Source organism: Oncorhynchus gorbuscha, linkage group LG04 (genome assembly GCF_021184085.1).
Source record: "Oncorhynchus gorbuscha isolate QuinsamMale2020 ecotype Even-year linkage group LG04, OgorEven_v1.0, whole genome shotgun sequence".
Classification (NCBI taxonomy): domain Eukaryota; kingdom Metazoa; phylum Chordata; class Actinopteri; order Salmoniformes; family Salmonidae; genus Oncorhynchus; species Oncorhynchus gorbuscha.
This window is the reverse complement of record NC_060176.1, coordinates 28,314,600-28,330,823: the sequence shown is the minus strand read 5'-3', so window position 1 is coordinate 28,330,823 and position 16,224 is coordinate 28,314,600. Positions and strand designations below refer to the sequence as shown.

The window sequence follows — 16,224 nt, the reverse complement described above, 5'->3', positions numbered from 1 at the left end:
ATGGGAGAGGCCTTGTTAAAGGAAATGCATGCTTGTTTGATGACATTGAGGTATCCAAGAACCTTGTGTTTGATAGGCTTACCATGTGGACCGACACAGACTTTTTTGAGTTAACTGTTCAGATTGTTGAGTTGATCCTAGCCCGTTTTCTGAAGGTATGTTCTATGGTGCTTCCAGTCGATTTAGAGCTCCTGTCACAAAAGAATGATCGATTCAGAAAGGATTTGGCAATATTAGATCAATTGCAAAAAGCTAAGTCAAATGCAGTCAGTATTGCCATTGAAGGCATGGACATGTGCAAGAAGAATCAGACTTGGGAATGGCTGTCCTTTTTGGATGAACCAAAAATAGTGTCAATGAGGAGAACATTCCAGACAGTGTAGGCAAAGGAAGAAGAAAAGCTTTCTGCCACACCTGCAGAAGAATGAAAATGGTAAAGGAATAGACATTCCACAGTAGGACTATACAGGACATAACCTTTTTTTATAACAGGTTTAACTTTGCCCCTGTAACCTGGTGATGACATTGCCTATACAGCTCTTTCAAAAATGTTGCATGAATGTGATTTTCTTTCTCGCACCTTAACTTTTGTGTTCAGACTGGTGAAAGATAAACTGCAATGCAACCTCAGACAATAAGTAGATGCAAGTATAATATAGTTAGACTATATACCTATTGTGTGATATACTGTATAGCCTAATGATGTTCAAACACGGTGTCAGTAAATGTTGAACGTCAAATAACGCTTATCCATTATCCATGCTTAGTCTCAATGGTTGAATTTGCATATTTCCTTGGCCTTCTTTTGATGCCTGGTCTTGTTTTTGAAAAGACTAATTGAATGAAAATAAATCTAATTTTGAAAGGAGACCAGTCATTATTTTAGTGTTATTAGCTTATTTCTGGACCATTTTCCCCCTCACTTTTTTGTATGACCATTGAATTGCCTACTTGAATGGTCAGCTTAAATAGAAACACGATGGAGAGCAAGGCTCTGAAAGTTGTCAACTTTTCCACTGTTCAAAATGAATCATGCTTTATTTTTTTTTTAAATCATATTTTGGTAATCCGTTTTTGAGAGCCTGTTTTTGAATTGAATCTGTGAAATTCCCAGGACAGGACCCGCAATTTGTTTGTGTGAAAATCAAAGCCCGATCTGATTCAGGTCCAAGGTGTACCAGATCCGACCCAAAATATATCCGAAATGAGGGAGAATCTGATCCAGGTCTGTATCGAACCCATATGTATCCGAAATAAATCAAATTAAGTGCTGTGCTTTATTGCTACGCAAGCCAGCAGAATTGTTTTGACTTGTCTGTTAGGCAGTGAACTTTAACGTTTCACGTGCATTTTCTGTTGTAGGCTAAACTAAAGTAATATAGCTTAATATTTTCATAAATGACATCCCTAATTTTAAAGTGTCAACACAATATGAAGGGAAGAGAGGTGTGTGTGTGGCGAAGACGCACTAGTCGGCTGTCTCTCGCCAGAATGCGCTCTGTCTCCCGCTTTTTCGTGCACATTCATTGTTTCATTGTGAATTGTTTGCCCTTTGTTCATGTTTATTTGTATCTTTTTTTTCTTGAGCACATAAAGTATAAATATTCCCATATGGGGATGTCTGATAGTAATTCTGATTGTCTTAACTCACCACCACTTATGAGCTGCGGCGCTTCTGTGTTTTTTTCCCGTCACCTCACACAAAGTCAACAGAGTGTTTTACATCCATTGCGAATGACAATAGTTCCTCACTGTATTTAAAAAATCTTTCCAACACTCTCCTTCTCGATAGGCCTAAGTAACCACAGCACGTCTCAGTGTGAAATAGCAACATAATTGCTCATCCCAAATCTCCAGTAGAAATGTCATGAATTAGTCTACCTGAACACTTCTCCCTTGTGCAAATACAGCTGTGTCTGTTCGGAGCTCATTGGCGAGGCGGAAACAGTGAGTTGAAACAATGTTTCCTGTAGCGAGTACTTAAGCCAGACAGAGTGAGAGGCAGACAAGCGGAGGAAAGAGATTAATGCAATTGACTGAACCAAATGCCATGCATTCATCTTCAAATATAATTTAGGATCTTTTCGGTATTTAATATATTTTCAGACATATCAGAGGTCTGTAGCCAATGAGCGTGATCTGACCCGGGACAAGAGCCTACCAGGCGAGCTAAATTACTTCTATGCTTGCTTTGATGCAAGTAACACTGAAACATGCCTGAGAGCATCAGCTGTTCCAGACAACTGTGTGATCACGCCCTCCATAGACGATATAAGTAAGATCTTTAAACAGGTGTTGTGGAAAAATCCTAAGCAGGGACACTCAATGTCAATCTTAAATTAATAATTGTTTATTGTCAGCGTGCTGGAGTGGTTCCAACGAACTCAATGCACCATAGTACACATGTCAATCAGGAGCTCTCCTTGGGCAGACCCAAAAGTTGTCTTATATACGGCAATACACAGACAAGTTATATTTGCAGAATTTAGCATAATTAATTAATCATTACTGTTTTGTTTCATTCATGTGACTGACCAATAACTGTTTCATAACACGTGACAGACCAACACCTCACGAGGCTTCTCCTCTCTAAGCTGAGACCTTTAAACTGAGATATCTTTTGTTCCTTCTCGAAACAACGTCTGGGCGTACTGCCAAATTGCAGCTACTGATAGTGAGGAGTTGTACAGTCAGCCACTTTTGGTTGACTGTAAATTGGTTCATAGAATGGCACATGAATAAAACACAGAAATTAGTTCTAAGAAAAGCACAAACATTAAAATTTCCATTACACAGGGCAACATTTACAAGGCCGCAGCGCCAGACGGATTACCAGGACATGTACTCGAAGCATGCGCTGACCAGCTGGCAAGTGTCTTCACTGACATTTTCAACCTGTCCCTGACTGAGTCTGTAATTCCAACATGTTTCAAGCACACCACCTGTGCCAAAGAACACTAAGGTAACCTGCCTAAATGACTACCGACCCGTAGCACTCACATCTGTAGCCATGAAGTGCTTTAAAAGGCTGGTCATGACTCACAACAATACCATTATCCTAGAAACTCTAGACAAACTCCAATTTGCATACCGCCCCAACATATCCACAGATGATGCAATCTCTATTGCACTGAACACTGCCCTTTCCCACCTGCATAAAAGGAACACCTACGTGAGAATGCTATTCATTGACTACAGCTCAGCATTCAACACCATAGTGCCCCCAAAGCTCATCACTAAGCTAAGGACCCTGGGACTAAACACCTCCTTCTGGAACTGGATCATAGACTTCCTGACGGGCCGCCCCCAGGTGTTAAGGGTAGATAACAACACATCCGCCACACTGATTCTCAACACGGGGACCCCTCAGGGTTGCGTGCTCAATCCCCTCCTGTACCCCCTGTTCACTCATGACTGCATAGTCAGGCACAATTCCAACACCATCATTAAGTTTGCTGATTTCAACAGGGATTTCAACTGATCACCGACAACGATGAGACAGCCTATAGGGAGGAGGTCAGACACCTAGCCGTGTGGTGCCAGGACAACAACCTCTCCCTCAATGTGATCAAGACAAAGGAGATGATTGTTGACGACAGGAAAAGGAGGACCGAGCACTCCTCCATTCTCATCGACGGGGCTGTAGTTGAGCAGGTTGAGAGCTTTAAGTTCCTTGGTGTCCACATCAACAACAAACGATCATGGTCCAAACACACAGTAATAAAGAGGGCAAGACAAAGCCTATTCCCTCTCAGGAGACTGAAAAAATGTGGCTTGGGTCCTCAGATACTCAAAAAGTTATACAGCTGCACCATCGAGAGCAGCTCGACTGGTTGCATCACTGCCTGGTATGGCAACTGCTCGGCCACCGACCTCAAGGCACTACAGAGGGTAGTGTGTACGGCCCAGTGCATCACTGGGGCCAATCTTCCTGCCATCCAGGACCTCTATACCAGGCGGTGTCAGAGGAAGACTCCAGCCACCCTAGTCATAGATTGTTCTCTCTGCTACCGCACGGAAAGTGTTACCAGAGCACCAAGTCTAGGTCCAAAAGGCTTCTCAATAGCTTCTACCACCAAGCCATAAGACTCCTGAACAGTTAATCAAATGGCTACCCAGACTATTTGCATTGCTTGACCCCCCTCACGCTCTTTTATGCTGCTGCCACTCTCTGTTTATTATCTATGTATCGTCACTTTAACTACATGTAAATATTACTTACATGTACATATTACCTCAATTACCTCGACTAACCGGTGCCCCCGCACATTGACTCTGTACCAGTACCCCCTGTATATTTTACTGCTGCTCTTTAATTATTTGTTACATGTATTTTTTACTTATCTATTTTTTTACTAAACACTTATTTTTCTTAACTGCATTGTTGGTTAAGGGCTTGTAAGTAAGCATTTCACTAAGGTTGTATTTGGCGCATGTGACAAATCAAACTCATTTGTGTGTATATATATATACATATATATAGTTTTGCTGAAACTGGGAAGATAAAACCAAGAGAATATTTTGGTTTTATCTTCCAAGTTTCAGCAAAACTTTGATGTGTGCTGTGTCCCTGTGCAGAGTCTCAGATGGGGAGCTGGACCTCTTGAAGACCAAGCTAGACTGGCAGGCCTGTGGATATCTTGTTCTGGGCTACTCAGAGGTGCTGCCAGAACTGGACCTTGGCACTATCAATTCACAGACCACCACCTACAGCCCCTCCATACAAACCTGCACATAGGACAAGTGCTGGGGTGAGTATGTTTTAGTTTTGTGTGTGTGTGTGTGTGTGTGTCCATCGATCCATTTTGTGCAGGTAAGTATTGTCTGATCAGTTATTGACCACTCATTCTCTTCCTCTCTTCCTGTGTTGTAGCCTCAGTCACAATGTCATCACTGATGCTCTGACTGAAACTAGCCTACACCAACTGGTCTTTGCCAACTGTTCCACTAACCTGCCGTATAGTGTGCATTGGAGTGCTTGCCTGTGATTGAGAAAGCGTGCGATGTAGGTAGGTAGTGAGTGAAGACAGGGAGAGGGGCGGTCTCTTTTACTTGATGTAACTGTTGGAGGAGGGTGATCTGTTTGGTAATGATGAATAATATACTTTCTCTTCAACAACAGACTTGCGAACAGAACATCCTTCCTGACACACAAGACAAGAGTTCTGAGGTCTTGTAAAGAGGGATGAGAGGACTGCCAATAGATTAAACTGATTCATTACTTTGATCAGTCCTACTTTCAACACTTCGTACTAAAAATGTACTCTGATTGCCCACTTAGGCTTGCAATGGATTTCAGTGGAGTTAAACATGACACATGCAGTGTCACTGTTTCGGGGCTACGAGAAGGGGTCGAGATAAGAGCGTCTGCTAAATGACTTAAATGTAAATGTAAATGTAAGGGGCTACGAGAAGGGGTCGAGAAGGGGCTACGAGAAGGGGTCGAGAAGGGGCTACGAGAAGGGGTCGAGAAGGGGCTACGAGAAGGGGTCGAGAAGGGGCTACGAGAAGGGGTCGATTTGGAATTCAGCACTGTCCATGGGTTGACCGACCTGAACCTTTTTTTTTCTTAAATGTTTTATTTTTGTTTTTCACAGCTGGAAATGTAAAGATTGAAACATTGTAGGGGCATAGACCGAGGGTGGCCGAGGTGGGGCCCAATCCTTGTTGCCAGGGGGCCCAATCCCTATTGCCAGGGGGCATATCTGGTACAGAGTCGGGGAGCTTAGACCACTACACTAGACTCCGTCACGACTGACCTGTACTTTTTACCAGAACAGAAATACTATGTTCATCAGATTCTCCTCACTGTAAAACTCAGAATGGTTGTGAGGTCACAGGGAAAAGACTGATCTGAGGGACCACAGACTCACAAAACATTGTAGCTCACCTGACTGGAAAACACAGCTCTTGGTGGTGCCAATGTCTGCCATGAAACAAAAATGAAAACACAACAGAAAATTGCTCTCTACTTCCTACCACAATCTTATATATTACATACTTAGAATATGAATGTGATTATTCATACACTCATATTAGGCCTATTTCTTTTTGGTTGGGGTGTTCAATGGTTCAGTGGACTAGCTACCACTATGGCATTTTGATGTTATGGTGTCAGCTCTGGCTGGCTGAGAAGACAAGTAAATGGGCTAATAGTTGGCAGGGCAATTTTAGTTTTTCCAACTTTGTATTACCATATCAAATAATTTAATGAAGGTAGAAAAATAACTTTATATCAGTGTTATGCATGTTGTTCAAGCGTGTAACTGCCCTCTCATTCACTAGAATGGTCCCACCTGATCTCGCCTCCTCCCGACTTCCTTCCATCTTTGAAGACATGTATTTTCATTGTTAGAGTGGCCACTTGAGTATCTTATCAATATAATTGTTCATGACTGTCACTCCTTGGTGAGGATCAAAGGTGCCGGATCAGCTAGGCCAATGGCTGACAGATAGCCAATCTCTCTCTCCTGGGGGACTTGGCCCGGTTTTATGATTTAACGACCAGATTGTAAATACCTGGCAGAAACTCTCCCTTTGGCTCTGCAGTATTGAATGTCTGAGTGTTACAGAGAGACTCTTGCTAAAAACTTTAACATCCAAAGATTTGACATTGGAACATTAGTTTTGAAATCCAAACGCTTGGAATGGTTGGTGGGTTTATTATTTTGTGATATCATTAAGGATGGTGTAACATTGTAACTTTAAGAGCTTTCACAATGTATTGATCAGATTTGCATCTAAATGTTGTATAAAATAAATGATTAAGTATAAGAATACTGTTGTGAAGATAAAATATGATTTTAGCCTTCTAAATGAGAATTGTTTTTCACATAAACATTTGCTAAGTCAGTAACCATGCCCACGTGAGCACAGACTTCGTGTCAGCATGATGGAACGCCCCTTTTTACCTAAGCATAAAAGGACTTGTAAGGAAATGTACATTAGACCAAAACATGCCGGGTTGCTGCCGGTGTGTTAAGTGGTCCTAGCTGTACCCTGAATAATCAACCATTGAGACCAGTCTGCGTGCAGCGTGATCTGAATACGTTACCAATGGTTAAATCTCTATAGTTGGGTAATTTAAAGTAGTCTATGTAGAACAAAAGAAGAACAGTTCCCTATCACCACTGTGATACACCTCTGATGGATCCATTCTAATGAACACTCCAGAACAAAAGAAGCCTACAACTAGAAATTGTGACCTCTGGTGGGCCACCAGACTTACATCGACCCACCACATTGAACTATCGAGTTCAACAGAGAGACGGCAGAGAAAGACATCTACGCATAAATATGTATTGCATTCCTTTTCTGAATGAGTGGTTGTTAGGGTACTAAATATCCATATTTACAGTGAGTGTGTTTTTCAACTGTATGTTTGATAATTCCACTCTCTTTGTCTCCTCCCGCTCCTTATCTTTCCCCACCCCCTTTCCATTGTGTAACAAGCTGTCATATCAGGTTAGTCCACTAGGGACTGTGTTTCATTGCATTATGTTAGTAAAAAATAATCTACACTGTGTGTGTATTTCTGTGTGATTATTTAGTGAGTTAGTAAATAAATAAGCCAATTTGTGTATCGCTGAATCATCACTTAGGCTAGGGTTCGTGCAGATTTACGAGGTCAACGACATTCAGAAGGAGACTGAGGTAATAATACATGAATAAGTGACTGTAATAGGATATATTCATATCTATAGATTGAGATGAATTCATAAGATAATAAATTGTTAAATAAGTTTTCCCGTGGTTTGCAACCAACTTTATGGTGCATTACCACCACCAACTGGACTGGAGTGTGGACCTCATTTCATCTTTCAATCACCCACATGGGGTATATGCTCCTAAAACCCAATGAGGAGGTGGGACTTGCAGCGACTCATGCGTCAAAAAATAGAACCAAGTTCTATTTTAGACCAGACGCTCATTGAAGCGCGCAAGCAGTTTGGATGAAATGATTAAATAACATGTATGTGGACATTTATTTTGCAACGCTCGTGCACGTAATGCGAGCGGTGTGGTCAGCATGTAAGCATGCTCAAGCGTCTCGAGATCGAGGGAGCAGTATAATATTTTACATTTGGAAAGCATCAGATGAATCTTGTCGCAGTCTGAATTTTCTAAGTTCAAATTTGAAACTGTTGCGAGGCTGAGGAGACTTGCAACATCAAGGTAGTTAACAAAATAACTTGGCTGACGCTAGCTAGTTCATATTTTTTACATACAGTACTAGTCAAAAGTTTGGACACATACTCATTCAATGGTTTTTCTTTAGTTTTACTATTTTCTACATTGTAGAATAATAGTGAAGACATCAAAACTATGAAATCATGTTTTCACCAAAAAAGTGTAAAAAAAATCTAAATACATTTTATATTCTTCAGTAGCCACCCTTTGCCTTGATGACCGCTTTGGACACTCTTGGCATTCTCTCTACCAGTTTCATGAGGTAGTACCCCTGGAATGCATTTCAATTAACAGGTGTGCCTTGTTAAAAGATAATTTGTGGAATATTTTTTCTTCTTAATGCGTTTGAGGCAATCAGTTGTGTTGTGACAAGGTAGGGTTGTTACACAGAAGATAGACTATTTGGTAAAAGACCAAGTCTATATTATGGCAAGAACAGCTCAAATAAGCAAAGAGAAACGACAGTCCATCATTACTTTAAGACATGAAGGTCAGTCAATCTTGAAAGTTTCAAGAACTTTGAAAGTTTCTTCAAGTGCAGTTGCAAAAACCATGAAGTGCCATGATGAAACTGGCTCTCATGAGGACCGCCACAGGAAAGGAAGACACAGAGTTACTTCTGTTGCAGAGGATAAGTTCATTAGAGTTACCAGCCTCAGAAATTGCAGCCTAAATAAATGCTTCACTGGGTTCAAGTAACAGACACATTTCAAGATCAACTGTTCAGAGGAGACTGCTTGAATCAGGTCTTCATGGTCGAATTGCTGCAAAGAAACCACTACTAAAGGACACCAATAAGAATGTCATGACTCTCCTTGGAGAGGAAATCAAAGGACTCATCGGCTAGGCAAATGTTAGAAGATAGCCAGAACCCCCTCTCCTGGGGGAGTTGGGACGGTTTTCTGACTTAACGACCAGTCGTAAACTTTCTCTCTCTTGCCCCTGCAGTATGGAGAAGTTAAAAACTTCAAACATCAAACAATCAACATTGGGACAATATATTTCAAAATCCAAATATTGGGAATTATGACAGATGGAATATAGAAAATTAATGTCTATTTTGTGATGTCATTAAAATGATCAGAAATACGTTATGACGGAAACATTGTAACTTTAAAAGCTTTCACATATATATATATATATATATATATATATATATATATATATATATATATATATATATCAGATTTACATCTAAATGTTGTAAACTTATGATTTAATATGAAATTCTTTGTGGAAAGATAGAAATGTGATTTTAGCCTTCTAACTGAGAATTGTTTTTCTTGCAAAACTTGTGCCAGTCAGTAGCTATGCCCAAGTGAGCTCAGAGTTTGTGTCAACATGATGGAACCGCCTTTCAGGCTGGAGTGCTTTCAAGGACTCGTAACGAAATGTACATTAGACCAAGCAGGCGGATGGTTTAAGCCGGATGTCACAAAATGGTTAAAACTACAAGACCAGAAAATGGTAAGACCCTCTGAAACTCTCGACGAGTGAAGAAGTTGAAGACTAGACCAAATCATTCCCAGTCGGCAGTTAGTATGTAAAGTTTCTGGTCTTGTAGTCTTTGTCTCTCCCGCTCTTTGTCTTTCCCCACCTCTTTCCATTGTGTAACAAGCCATCATATCGGGTTAGTCCACCAGGGACTTTTCATTGCATTATGTTAGCAATCTATATAACCTATACGGTGTGTGTGTATTTATGTAATTATGTGTAATTGTTTAGTTAGAAAAGAAATAATTAAGCCAATATGTGTATCGCCGATTCATCACTTAGGCTAGTGTTTGTGCAGATATCCAAGGATTATGCAACACTCAGAATGAGACTGATATGAGGAAATGATTGATGACTGGTATGATATCCATATATTCTTGAGTTAATTCAGGAAACATAATTACGAATTAATTAATTGTTACATGATTAATTTAATTGAGTATTAAATAAACATAGGAGGTAATTATTCAATGAATAGCAGTCATCATATGAATGATAGTCGCGTCACAACAAGAAGACTTGCTTGGTCCAAGAAACATAAGCAATGCACATTAGACCGGTGTTTATCTGTCCTTTGGTCTGATGAGTTCGAATTAGAGATTTTTGGTTCCAACTGCCATGTCCTTCTGAGATGCAGAGTAGGTGAACTGTGAAGCATGGAGAAGGAGGTGTGAGGGTGCTTTGCTGGTGACACTGTCATGATTTATTTAGATTTCAAGGCACACTTAACCAGCACGACTACCACAGCATTCTGCAGCAATACGCCATCCCATCTGGTTTGCTGTTAGTAGGACGATCATTTGTTTTTCAACGGGACAATGACCCAACACACCTCCAGGCTGTGTACGGGCTATTTAACCTCTCTGAACCACCCATCCCGGATCCGGTATAATTGTCATCAGCAACGCTGAATAACATAGTGTCACAGTCAAATAATATTACTCGAAAATATTCATGAAATCACAAGTGCAATATTGCAAAACACAGTTTAGCCTTTTGTTAATCCACCTGTTGTCCCAGATTTTGAAATTATGCTTTACAGTGAAAGCAATACAAGCGTTTGTGTAAGTTTATCAATCGCTCAACAAAACAATAAGTACACCTAGCATCAGGTAACTTGGTCAGGAAAATCAGAAAAGCAATCAAATTAATCGTTTACCTTTGATGATCTTCGGATGTTTTCACTCACGAGACTCCCAGTTAGACAACAAATGTTCCTTTTGTTCCATGAAGATATTTTTTATATCCAAATACCTCTGTTAGTTTGGTGCGTTATGCCCAGGAATCCACCAGAAAGAGCGGTCACAACAACGCAGACGAAAAATCCAAATTATATCCATAATGTCCACAGACAAATATCAAACGCTTTTTATAATCAATCCTCAGGGTGTTTTTCAAATATCTATTTGATAATATATAAACCAGGACAGTTGGCTTTTCACTAGGACCGGGAGTAACAATGGCCACCTTTCACTTTTGCGCACAACTCACTCTGAGAGCCCCCACCTATCCACTTACGCAATGTGGTCGTTCACGCTCATTCTTCAAAATAAAAGCCTGAAACTAGGTCTAAAGGCTGTTGACACCTTAGGGAAGCCATAGAGAAAGGAATCTGGTTGATATCCCTTTAAATAGGTAATAGGGATGCATAACAACAGAGAGGTTTCAAAAACAGGGGAACTTCCTGATTGGATTTTCCTCAGGTTGTAGCCTGCAATATCAGTTCTGTTTAACTCACAGACAAAATGTTGACAGTTTTGGAAACTTTAGAGTGTTTTCTATCCTAATCTGTCAATTATATGCATATTCTAGCATCTGGTCCTGAGAAATTTACCTTGGGAACTGTAACGGTATTCCTGTGGTGAAATGGAGGCGGACCAAAATGCAGCATGGTTTCTTTGATTCATGTTTAATAACAAAAGATAAACACGAACACTAAAAAAACAATAAACGTGGAAAACCAAAAACAGCCCTATCTGGTGCAAAACAGAGACAGGAACAATCACCCACAAACACACAGTGAAACCCAGGCTACCTAAATATGGTTGCCAATCAGAGACAATGCCTAACACCTGCCTCTGATTGAGAACCATATCAGGCCAAACATAGAACTAGACAAACTAGACATGTAACATAGAATGCCCACTCAGATCACACCCTGACCAACCAAAACATAGAAACATACAAAACAAACTATGGTCAGGGTGTGACAGTACCCCACCCCCCAAGGTGCGGACTCCGGCCGCAAAACCTGAACCTATTGGGGAGGGTCTGGGTGGGCATCTGTCCGCGGTGGCGGCTCTGGTGCTGGACGTGGCCCCCACTTCACCATAGTCTTAGTCCCCCACCTTGTCCGCTTCCGTGATCTCCTAGCCACGGCGACCCTACTTAATGACCCCACTGGACTGAGGGGCAGCTGCTCGGGACAGAGGGGCAGCTGCTCGGGACAGAGGGGCAGCTGCTCGGGACAGAGGGGCAGCTGCTCGGGACAGAGGGGCAGCTGCTCGGGACAGAGGGGCAGCTGCTCGGGACAGAGGGGCAGCTGCTCGGGACAGAGGGGCTCCGGCGCCTCTGGGCTGAGGGGCTCCGGCGCGCTGAGGGGCTCCGGCAGCTCTGGGAAGAGGGGCTCCGGCAGCTCTGGGAAGAGGGGCTCCGGCAGCTCTGGGAAGAGGGGCTCCGGCAGCTCTGGGAAGAGGGGCTCCGGCAGCTCTGGGAAGAGGGGCTCCGGCAGCTCTGGGAAGAGGGGCTCCGGCAGCTCTGGGAAGAGGGGCTCCGGCAGCTCTGGGAAGAGGGGCTCCGGCAGCTCTGGGAAGAGGGGCTCCGGCAGCTCTGGGAAGAGGGGCTCCGGCAGCTCTGGGAAGAGGGGCTCCGGCAGCTCTGGGAAGAGGGACTCCGGCAGCTCTGGGAAGAGGGACTCCGGCAGCTCTGGGAAGAGGGACTCCGGCAGCTCTGGGAAGAGGGACTCCGGCAGCTCTGGGAAGAGGGACTCCGGCAGCTCTGGGAAGAGGGACTCCGGCAGCTCTGGGAAGAGGGACTCCGGCAGCTCTGGGAAGAGGGACTCCGGCAGCTCTGGGAAGAGGGACTCCGGCAGCTCTGGGAAGAGGGACTCCGGCTGCTCTGGGAAGAGGGACTCCGGCTGCTCTGGGAAGAGGGACTCCGGCTGCTCTGGGAAGCGGGAGACTCCGGCTGCTCTGGGAAGCGGGAGACTCCGGCTGCTCTGGGAAGCGGGAGACTCCGGCTGCTCTGGGAAGCGGGAGACTCCGGCTGCTCTGGGAAGCGGGAGACTCCGGCTGCTCTGGGAAGCGGGAGACTCCGGCTGCTCTGGGAAGCGGGAGACTCCGGCTGCTCTGGACAGGCGGGAGACTCCGGCAGCTCTGGACAGGCGGGAGACTCCGGCAGCTCTGGACAGGCGGGAGACTCCGGCAGCTCTGGACAGGCGGGAGACTCCGGCAGCTCTGGACAGGCGGGAGACTCCGGCAGCTCTGGACAGGCGGGAGACTCCGGCAGCTCTGGACAGGCGGGAGATTCCGGCAGGTCTGGACAGACGGGAGAGGCGGGAGCACCTGTAAGGATGAGCCGGAGAGACAGCCTGGTGCGGGGGCTGCCACCGGAGGGCTGGTGCGTGGAGGTGGTGACGGATAGACCGGACCGTGCAGGCGCACTGGAGCTCTTGAGCACCGAGCCTGCCAGTGCGGCGAGGTGGAATAGCCTGCACTGGGCTATGCAGGCGAACCGGAGACACCATGCGCAAGGCTGGTGCCATGTAAGCCGGCCCAAGGAGACGCACTGGAGACCAGCTGCGTAGAGCCGGCTTCATGGCACTTGGCTCAATGCTCACTCTAGCCCGGCCGATACGCGGAGCTGGAATGTACCGCACCGGGCTATGCACCCGCACTGGGGACACCGTGCGCTTCACAGCATAACACGGTGCCTGTCCGGTCTCTCTAGCCCCCCGGTAAGCACAGGAAGTTGGCGCAGGTCTCCTACCTGGCTTCGCCACAGTTCCTGTGTGCCACCCCCCAATAATTTTTTGGGGCTGACTCTCGGGCTTCCGCCGTGCTTGCTTCTCCAACTCCATTCTTCTATACCCCTCTTCGCACTGCTCCAGCGTATCCCAGGCGGGCTCCGGCACTCCTCCTGGGTCGACCACCCACCTGTCTATTTCCTCCCAAGTAGTATAGTCCAGACATTGCTGCCTCTCCTCCTGTTGCCCGTTACCACGCCACTTGGTCCTGTTGTGGTGGGTGATTCTGTCACGGTATTCCTGTGGTGAAGTAGAGGCGGACCAAAACGCAACTTGGTTTCTTTGATTCATGTTTAATAACAAAAGATAAACACGAACACTACAAAACAATAAATGTGGAAAACCAAAAACAGCCCTATCTGGTGCAAAACACAGAGACAGGAACAATCACCCACAAACACACAGTGAAACCCAGGCTACCTAAATATGGTTCCCAATCAGAGACAATGACTAACACCTGCCTCTGATTGAGAACCATATCAGGCCAAACATAGAACTAGACAAACTAGACATGTAACATAGAATGCCCACTCAGATCACATCCTGACCAACCAAAACATAGAAACATACAAAGCAAACTATGGTCAGGGTAGAGCATGGCGCTTGTAACGCCAGGTGGCGTTTCGATCCCCGGGACCACCCATACGTAGAATGTATGCACACATGACTGTAAGTCGCTTTGGATAAAAGCGTCTGCTAAATGGCATATATTATTATTTATTATTATATATTATTTTTTTCCAAACATAAAAATAGTGCCCCCTATCTTCAAGAGGTTAACCAAGAAGGAGAGTGATGGAGTGCTGCATCAGATGACCGGGCCTCCATAATCACCCAACCTCAACCCAATTGAGATGGTTTGGGATGAGTTGGATCACAGAGTAAAGGAAAAGCTTAAAACAAGTGCTCAGCATATGTGAGAACTCCTTCAAGACTAAAGGAAAAGCATTCCAGGTGAAGTTGATTGACAGAATGCCAGGAGTACGCAAAGCTGTCATCAAGGAAAAGGGTGGCACACAGACACTTGTCATATGAATAGAAATGATAGATAAAATGTATCGATGCTCATCGGCCATTGGACATAAACATTACACAAGTTTGAAATGTCAAACTCAACAATGAGTGGTATGGAAGGAATCAGTGGCTCCTGCCTGCTATTCAGTGTAGGGGGTGCGTGGTCCAAGTCTGGGTTTCATTTTCCAAGCATAAGATAAACATTAGGATAAACATTCACACGCAACACCATAGGCCAGAAAATGTTGAATACACTGGTCATGCTGTCAATCCAGCATGACTTCTGCCCCATTCAAAACAACTGGAAATCTCAGACTTCAGTGAGTTCAAGACAACTGGTGATTCAGAAAACCACGAGCTCCGACTGGGAAAATAGGATTTGAATGGTCATCCAACTCGGAATTTGCCCACAAGAAGGACCGCCGCACCATCTTTCTGTTCAAGTGAGCACAGCACAACAAGGTGACTCCAGAAATGTATTGTATGCCGCTGCATAAAAAATGTAATATGCCAGGGAGATATGTATACTGTAGCTAAGAAAGTAATACTTAGTGTGTGTAGTAAGCTGTTAGTAGCCCATGTGCCTCAACCTAATTGTGGTCCCTTTCCCCCTCATAACTTAGCCTAATGTTCTGACTTGGTGGTGTACATGCAGCCTTTAGCCTGTTTTAGAGAATTGTCATCAAATACTGTAAGAGCTTTCATTGCCTGTTTATATGCCCTCTTTATTTATCCTACGGTTCTGACTTGGTGCACAGGGAAAATACTGTTAGAATGGCCAATGTTCAGAATTTTGTCGCTGTACATTTCAAAAGTGCTAAACAAATAGTTATATTGACTACGTCGTCCTAGCTCGCTCATTAATGTCTTTAGTGAAACTACGGATCGCCTCTTATGCGCTCATCGTTCCCTTATGCCATAGTTTGTACATCTCAATTGTCAGTAGAAACCACATTTATTTAAGCAAGTCAGTCATTTCAGCTAAGCTTTTTAAAAAGGCAGTAAATGAGGCTGAATGAACTCTTTCAGTGCCAGACAAGACTCCACTGATGGCCAGGTGTAGCAGTGATAAGGATTCACTCCATGGTGCTGAAAAGAAAGCTCTGCTGTTGGGACAGCTTTGTGTAGGCCCTAACAGTTTGTGGGCAGCGTTTCTCACCATTATAGTGCATTTAATCTATTGTTTAGTGTTGTGGCTTTACTGGCATACATCTAAACAAAAATTGGGAGTTTGTCCCCAAGATTTACATGCTAAGATCGCCACTACAATTTATGTACTGTTTAGTGGCTTTGCTGGCATGCATCTAAAAAAATATATGTAGAGTTTGCCCCACCAAGATTTACATGCTAAAATCACCACTGCTGTACCAATAATTACAGATGGACAGCAATATGCTTGCTAAATTGAAGTGTCAGACTGATTGGCTTTTTATTAGACAATTGACACTAACAGATGTAAGCCTAAACAGTGCAATGTACACTCCTCGGGAGAGGCTATACAG

At 43.9% G+C, this 16,224-nt stretch overlaps 1 protein-coding gene and 1 long non-coding RNA gene across 2 annotated transcripts; one reads left to right on the top strand and one right to left on the bottom strand.

Moving 5' to 3' along the window:
- On the top strand, window positions 1-6,383 carry LOC124033941. The gene is made up of 4 exons (XR_006838476.1): window positions 1-1,225; window positions 4,579-4,751; window positions 4,874-5,009; window positions 5,123-6,383. It is a non-coding gene; the product is annotated as an uncharacterized LOC124033941 (long non-coding RNA).
- Window positions 6,384-9,044: 2,661 nt separating this feature from the next.
- LOC124032965 (protein PELPK1-like) lies at window positions 9,045-13,762 on the bottom strand. The gene is made up of 3 exons (XM_046344909.1): window positions 13,726-13,762; window positions 12,280-13,026; window positions 9,045-9,070 (listed from the first exon to the last, which is right to left on the bottom strand). The coding sequence occupies exons 1-3, from the start codon at window positions 13,760-13,762 to the stop codon at window positions 9,045-9,047; spliced, it is 810 nt and encodes a 269-aa protein (XP_046200865.1).
- Between the last annotated feature and the right edge of the window lie 2,462 nt (window positions 13,763-16,224).

Coding starts and splice junctions, on each gene's coding strand:
- LOC124032965 (XM_046344909.1), bottom strand. CDS start 13,762: ATGGAGTTGGAGAAGCAAGCACGGCGGAAGCCCGAGA. Junction 13,027..13,725: donor AGCACGGCGGAAGCCCGAGA/GTCAGCCCCAAA, acceptor TGTCCAGAGCAG/CCGGAGTCTCCCGCTTCCCA. Junction 9,071..12,279: donor AGAGCTGCCGGAGCCCCTCA/GCGCGCCGGAGC, acceptor CAACTCCCCCAG/GAGAGGGGGTTCTGGCTATC.